This window comes from Protobothrops mucrosquamatus, unplaced genomic scaffold, assembly GCF_001527695.2.
Source record: "Protobothrops mucrosquamatus isolate PMUCROS unplaced genomic scaffold, P.Mucros_1.0 scaffold1, whole genome shotgun sequence".
NCBI lineage: Eukaryota > Metazoa > Chordata > Lepidosauria > Squamata > Viperidae > Protobothrops > Protobothrops mucrosquamatus.
The window spans coordinates 490,271-498,487 of record NW_015386388.1 but is presented as its reverse complement, the minus strand read 5'-3'; the positions used below and the strand labels follow the sequence as shown (position 1 = coordinate 498,487).

The 8,217-nt window shown below is 38.4% G+C and overlaps 1 protein-coding gene across 1 annotated transcript; it reads right to left on the bottom strand.

Annotated features, from left to right (window-relative positions):
* Positions 1 to 4,722: 4,722 nt before the first annotated feature.
* Positions 4,723 to 6,923, bottom strand: LOC114923954 (la-related protein 6-like; the record flags this gene model as incomplete). The annotated part of the gene is made up of 2 exons (XM_029287356.1): positions 4,723 to 5,799; positions 6,687 to 6,923. Coding segments are annotated over 2 exons (1,314 nt in total), but the record flags the coding sequence as incomplete, so codon positions are not given.
* Positions 6,924 to 8,217: the final 1,294 nt, after the last annotated feature.

Sequence of the window (8,217 nt, the reverse complement as noted above, 5' to 3'; positions counted from 1 at the left end):
ATGACATTTGTTAAGTGCGTTCTATCCCATTTTACAATCGTTCTTGCCACAGTGAATCACTGCAGTTGGTAAGTTAGTAGCCCGGTTGTTAAGTGAATCTGGCTTCCCCATTGAGTTTTCTTGTCAGAAGGTGTAAAAGGGGATCACATGATCCCGGGACACTGCAACCTGTCATAAATTCGTGCTAGTTGCCATGTGTCCGAATTTTAATCACATGCCCATGGAGATGCTGCAATGGTTGTAAATGTGAAAAACGGTCATAAGTCTCATTTTTCAATGCTGTTGTAACTCTGAACAGTCACTAAATGAACTGTTGTAAGCCAAGGACTACCTGTATTCCACATCCATTTTTGCCATCTATGTCAACGTAGTAAGAACTTTCTAATGGATGGCAGGAATACCATGCAGATTGATGCCATAATCTAGGGATATAGGACCCCCTTTACAAGTTTACAAAAACAACCCAACCACATATTGATCAAGATATACCAGGAAGCCTTTATTTATATGCTGGTATTAAAAACTGTACAGTTTTGAGATTAATACGCACTTGCATGAATAAACTAATACTATAGGTGAGAAAAGATATTTCTATATAGTCTTTCTATACAGACTTGGTATGTTCACACAGCATACTTCTCCATTAGCAGAAATAATTGAATCAAATTCACATAACCTGAGCTATGAAACAAACTCAGGAACTGCCCTAAATTGTGGTTGGTTAATATAAGTTGCAAGTTTTTATGTGAATACTGCCTTTGGATTATGTATTATGTTAGGACCAAATAGAGAATATGCAATAAATTCCATGCTAGGATTTATGAGTTAAATTAAGGATGTTTGAGTGATAAAAGACACACTTATGTTTTACTATTTGCAAATGATGGCAGATTACAAGAAATACAACAGGAAACAAGGCTAAATATCTCATTTGATGTATTCAGTTACTTTCCTTTTGCTCAATGGCTTTCCTTTTGCTCAATTATCATACGCTTCAGTACAAGCATTTGCGTGTATATACAGCTCAGTTCTGTGATCTTCATTAGAACTCTTTGGCCAGCTGCAGCTATAGCCTGAGGCCGACCACTGCTTAATCAATTTTACACTGCAGGCCTTTCTTATAGTAAACGGAGGCACTGGTCCTAAAGCTACTTTTTCATCATCATCATAATTACGAACTGCCACTATCCAAGGTTCCTCACTCTAGGGAGCGGTATTCATCCCCTTTCTTAGCTGGGGGAGCCAGTGTTATCTGAAGACGTTTCGGTCATCAGTTGGCCAGCATGACTATATACCAAGACCTATGAAATCCTGATACCTTCCCACCAAAGTGGTACCTAGTTATCTACTCACATTTGCATGCGTCCAAAGTAGTTGCTAAATGAGGACTACCTCTGTGTATGTGTGTATACATAAAAAGTAACCTAGCTTGATATGAAAGATGTAAAATGGGCTATGATGCTATGCAAATGTGTTAGAATTCAACTGTCCCTGTGACACCCTTCCATGGAAATCAGTCAGTTTTCTGAGTGGAAAAGATAAAAATGGGAAGTAGAAATTGGAAGAAAAAAGAAAAGGCCCTCATCTGATCCATTACAATCATATACTTGATTATGAATATCAAAAGTTAATCCCTTATTAAATAAACTTTAAAAAAATACTATGTACAGTTTGGATGAATTAATACCCAGGTACCTGGAGGTAGTATACCAGTATTAATCTGCTGTCTTTGAATGCAGAGTAGAAGGAGGTATGCCACATACTGGCCTCAGTCCTAATACTATCAAAGGGCTATGTTTTGAATGCAGCTAGCATAACAGACATGTATATTGCAAGGGTTTGGAACAGTGCAGTAAAGATGTTGGAATAGGAGTGGGAAGACACAGATTCTAGTGTTTCCTTAGCCATGGAAACATACTGGGTGATAAGAACCAATCTCTGTGTCCAGCTAACCTCATGGGCAGGTTGCTATGGAGAGAAATATCAGGGTGCTGTCTACCCCGTTTGAAATTATGAAAGAAAAAATAGACTATCAAATAAAGTAACATACAAGTAATTGTAAGCATGCATTTATATAACTGCATAGAAACTGCTGTTGTTTGAAGTAATATTTCATTTCAGGGAAGGAGGGTCAGCAAATCCCCAAATATATCAGTTTTCTCAGCCTTCCCCTCATCCATAAAATATCAAGCTTTTCTCCCAATGCAGTTCTAGCTCCAGAAATACAACAATAGCAGGGAATTGAAGAGTTAAAACCTTTCTTCCCTGCGCTGTTAACTGGACACCATTTGTCAATGAATTCATTTATATTTTTTAAGATTGCACATTCAAGATTAGGGATGATATGTTATTTAATAATTCACAGGAAAGGGGGCGAGTTTAGCTATTGTGGAATTTACAGATAATGACCAGGAAAGATATATGGTAGCTGGGGAAGATTCACACTGCCAGCACCAGTGACCGAGCAAAGAACACCAAGATAAACCTTTGTCAAGGAGATACAGTAATTTTAAGATAATGTGGATGTACAACACTGGCAGTTCAGACTTTATACTAAGCCACAATTATTAATCAGGTTTTATTGACCAAATTGTAATGCTTGAACCCATTACACTAAATTACAAAGTTTAATTTCCATTATAGCTTAATACCATGCTTATTGCCCATCATCCAGACCTGAATTCCACATTGCAAGCTGTGACATGGGGCACTTGGCGGTCGTTTGCAGTTATAAAGTTATTGGCCTCTGTGTATGATGTTTGTATGTTTGTAAGCAAACAGAGTATCTTAAAAAGCCAATGTAACTCTTTTAAAAAAACCTCTTTCCAATGAAATGACTATGGCCAACACGTGTATTCTTTAACTTCTCCTTCTCAGAGAAATGGGAAGAGCCATCTGACTAAGCTGACTATCCTAGGATAATCATGTATTTGTTTCATTCCATAAAGTCGAATATCAGAAATGTGTCACCCAATTTAGCATTTTTGTGCTGACAAGGGTGAGTTGTGAAAAATTAGATCCCTGCATCCATTCTTGCACACCCTATAAAAACCTAACTGGAGCAGGCCCAAAGCCCATATAAGCTAATGGCCTGTTCATATATAGCTAACAAGATGCCATGAGAAGCCCACAAGTTGGATATATACAACTTTCAGGAAGCAAGTACTGAGTAGCACATTTCCACTCATGTTTGTTATTTAACCACTGATTTTCAGATAACAGCCACTGATGGGTTTTCATTCCAATACCCTCTGAATGTTTTTTTCTAAACTGATGGAGCTACTTCCACAGGCTAAATTATGCCTTGCATGAAGTAGCACTTCTTCTTTCCTATGTTGAATTTTACATCATGTCAAAACAATGGGATTTTGCTTTATTTTAAAATCACAAATGCTAGAAACTGTCATGAACCAGAGAAGGAGCCATTGAATAGGTCACTGTGCCCAAAGCCCTAAATGTGAATGATCTCAAAGTTCACAGCTGTTTGGTTAACCCAGTAATGGTGAATCTATGACACCTACAACAAGGATGACACACTACATTTTGGTGACTCCCCATTACCCAGCAACTATTCCCAAAAATACATATCATTTCTCAGACAGCTTTTGGAGACTGTGGAGGCTGTGCTCTCACATGACCTGTGAAAGTTGCATGAGAGGATTGTGCTCTTACACAACTTCTTGAGCCTTTGAAAATCGTGTGAGAATGGGGCTTGCTTTTATGTGATTTTCGGAGGCTGCGGAAGAGCACTATCCAAAGGTGCTTCAAGAACAAAAGCCTCATGAATCCAGAGCTGCCACAGGTAGGTTACAAGGAACTGTCAAAAGAAAAGAGCACTGAAGGCAAGCAGCATATGGCAGATTCCTGGGGAACCACACCCAATTTGATTGAACTTTTTTAAAAATAAAAGAACAAATTGTGAGTGCTTGTATGGGGGTGGGGAGGGGGAGGGGGCAGCACAGCCAAGTCAGGCATTTTCTGAATTGTTGATATGCCTAGCCCAATGGGTTCACCATCACTGGGTTAACTTGTCTAGTCGCAAGTGCCTAGGCTGCCTTTACTTGACCAGATTGTAGGCCAAGAAGCAAGGAGACAATGTGTAACCCCAGCTGCTCTTGGGTTTTTTTGTCCTTGTCCAAGATTTTGTGCAGAAAAGACAGAAGCAACAAAAAAAAGTGAGAGAGGCGTCTTTGAAGTATCAGTTTTTATTGCCTGCTCTTAAACAGCACATACTTTGTAGGTTTCTCACAGCACTACAAAGCAAGTGCTCAAAGTCTAATTAATGCACAACTTAAATCACAATTGTAACTATCTATCATTTAGACATCTTATCCATTGATAATACAACATTAACGCAAAGGGTCAAAAAAAAAAAGGAAAAAAAAGTAGTGGGAAGGGAAAGCCAAGAGACACACCAAATCTTGCAATTGGAGTTGGAAAAGCAAATATTGCAAGCAGTGTAAGTTGGAAATATCTTTGGAGGATATGAGGAAAGGACAGAAAGAAAGACTAGAGGAGGAAATCAAAACAGAGAAATGAAAAGTATCTGCCAACTCATACAAGGCAGTTTTACACTGTGCAGGCTATCACTCTCTTTTTCTCCAGAGCCTTCTTATTCCTTGGACTTCTGGATTCCTTGGAATTGAACTCATTCCAAAAAATGTTGTATGTGCCCAATCACAATACATAAAGATTATTCCCCCTGCCAAGAAATCACAAAATTTAGTGTTTTAAGAGAGCTCTCCCTCTCCCTCTCCCTCTCGTATTGTGGAAACCCCTGGTTCCATCAGGCCCTTGAGGTAGGTGGATCACTGTGGGATAGACACCTACTGGTTTATAGAAGATTGTGGAAGTAGGTCGTGAACAAAAGGACTCTGGTTTCCGTATGAATGGTCGACTGTAGAGTGGTCCATGCCTCTTTGGTGTCTCCAAGGTTTCTGGACCTACTCTGTTGCCCCAGCAGGAGTTGGATGGTTTCTGAAATTCTGATGTGCCTGACTTTAGTGCAGAAACAGGTGAGGTGCATAGCTGCCATGCCAATGGTTTGCGTAGTTGAAGAGGGCCTGCATGTGATATGCTGGAGGGACTTGATTTGAAGGCCTGACCTGATAAGTTGCAGGGCTTAGTTGTAGGCATGACTGGAGCAGAGAAGAAATTCCGAGGAATGATAGGAGTAGAAACTCGGATACTATCTGGTTCTGTAGAAGAACTGCAGGGAGAGGAGTCTTCAAGGATATGTTGAAGGCCTTTTGACAATTCGTTGGACCATTTTCTAAAAGGCTTTGACACTCCTGCAATCTTCTCACTATCTTCCCAACTGACCATGTTCGTCTTTTTGAGAGTAGAGAGATTGATTACTTTGATGCTTTGTCCAGGAGAGGAGAACTGCTTGTGGCTAAGCCTTCCAAAAGCCTTTTGGGCACTCTTCAGCTTTTCATATTCCACCAATGCACACCATCTGGACAAAAGCTCAGGATAGGAAATGGTAGATTTTGCCACCGCTGAGGGCAGTTTTTTGCCCGGTCTGAAGATGCGTATGCAGGCAATGTCACCAAAAGACCCAAACAGCTTTGTGATTGTATACAGAAAGTTTTCTTGAAGCAGGAGTGAAGAAAAAACGGATTGTTCACATGAAAGGACGTTCCAGGCAAGGAGCGTCTTGTTTAGAGGGATGTTTTCCAAAGATTCTTGGACAGGGTCCTTCCTTCTCACCTTGGTCCCATCTTCATTGAGTTCCAGCAACTTCGAGAATTGCAGAGCATAAAGGGTCACTCGCCAGTTCCGAGTTAAACATTTCATCTAGTTATTTTTTTAAAAAAGAGAAACATCAGTAGTAAGATTACCTTGATAAAGATATGCAAGCTTTCTTGACAAGAGATAAAACATATTTTAAGTTCAGAACATACAGATAATATTCAGAAGTAGTTCAAACCTCCCTAATTCCCAAATTTTATTAAAATTATAATAGTAAAATCTAATTCAAACTTAGCAAAAAAAAAGTATGGAAATGAATAAAAAGTGTAAGAGAAAAGGGAAAAGAGGAAGAAAAAGAAAAGAACATTATAAAAAAGAGAAAACAAATAAAGAAGTGACCTCCAAAAGTAACCTTTTACATTTATCACAAATATAAAAAATTTAGAGACTCTTTCCTCTCTCTAAGACGGCAAACATATATTCATCCCATATACCATCTCTTATCTATAAACAAATCTATAAAACATGACCTTTTCAGTCCTGGTGTCAGAGAAAATTCACAAATGGTTAGAAGTAACAACACATCTCATTTAAGCCTTGATTAGATAAACCCAGGGCTTTTTTTTGTCATAGATCGCCCAGAACGGAGTTCCGGCACCTTTTTTGGATGGAACCTTGTAGGGTAGGCAAGGCGGGTTGTATGATGTATATGAGTTCTGGCACCTTTTTTTTTTTTTTTTTTTTACAAAAAAAGCACTGGATAAACCAGTTTAAAGGAATGGAATTAAAAAATAGTAGTCACAATATCAATAATGTCAGTAATAAGGTCTGCTTCTATGGATAGACCATTCAAAAGTTGTTATTGCGACCAGATATGGAAGGGCATCAGATTGGGAAACCATGGTCTGAAAGCAAAGATGTTCAGATCCTTGGATCCAAGCACACGCCTAACATCTCTCTTTACAGTCAAGCATTAAAAAAAAAATACCCACCTTTTTGAAAGTTGTCAGAAGTTTAATGCTCACAAATCCCATCTTGTTCCTTTGTATATGCCTCAGGAGGAATACATCTCTGGACAGGTTGTCATCTGAAAAGTAGAATTCCACTTGCGACACGATTCTTTTGGTAAGGAATGGATCTGGGATAGTGAAATCGTCGCTGTCAGAGGTGCTTGAGCTGAGGTCATTCAAGTTGTTCGGAGTCCTACTCAGGGATAAGGAAAAAGACCAAGACCATACAAAGAATTAAAGCCAGTGTCTTAAAAATACAGGAACTTAGAGCAAATGTGGATAGAATTGTATTGCATATCTGCTATTTGCTCCTGTTGTACAGTATTGTAAGTTAACACATGAGAGCATGCTATAATTTGATCTGACTGGCTTTGGTGTTGTATGAATGCAGTGATTGTGGCTTGCAAGCTTAGCAGACTGTGTTCTTCCTCTGAATCTGGTACAGAAATGGGGCAGTTTTTGAAAGACCATTAAAAGAATGTAATATTCTATTGGTTGACAATATATGGCATTGACCACACAATATTTGCAAACTAGGGCTAGAATCAGTTTAAAGGACTGAGGAAGGGGTACAATCTTATGCCATCTGCAGACACTAAATTCCTCATGCACGCACATAAACCTGAATACTTAGACATTCCAGCAAATGTAAATGCTCTATTTCTTATGGGGAAAAAAATCATTTTATTCAGCTTTTACATTGCCATCTCATCTAGCTGACTCTGGGAGGTTTAAAACAATGCCTCCTGAAAGGCCATTGCACTTTAAGATGATATTCTTAATTCATCTTCATCTAATATCATTCAAGATGATATTCTTAAAGTGATATTTAAGATGAATTATGTCTGCAGCATTTTCTCTGCAATGGAATTCAACTATTTATGATTTATATTATTAAGCAAATTTATACAGGCACTAATTACACAGAAGTGACTCAGATTGATGTAATAAGCAAATAAAACTACAGTGTAAAAACAATCTTTTTTTAAGGTTTTAAGTTTAAAGAACTCTGGCCAGGAGAACCTGGATTGCTGTGTTGTTGTCATGTTGAGGCTATATAACAAACTACTTAATTAAAACTTCTTCATTGATGGAATGAAGGCTATCCAGGATTAGTGATGGACATAATAGGACTGGGTCCAGATGTCATGCTAAATTATTATTTGTTTAGCAATGGTTAAACCATAATTGATTGTATTAACATAAGCCATAAATCATGATTTATAAACCACAATGAGTTTATAAACCATGATCTATGGCTTATGTTACACACAAACCTAGCCAAAATTCAAGAAAGCAGTGTATATCTGCTGACTACTGATTAGGAATTTTGGGATCTGTGCTCCCAAAACTTTTGAAGCCAGGGAAGGTTGACCCATAGATATAAGTGGAAAGTGTTTCTCACCTAGCCATTATTTCCTCTCGTTGCATAAAGGAGCTCCTTGCATTTTGAGAAAAGGAAGGGAGAGGATAATATCTGGGGTATTGGATTGGAAATGGAAAAAAATATTTC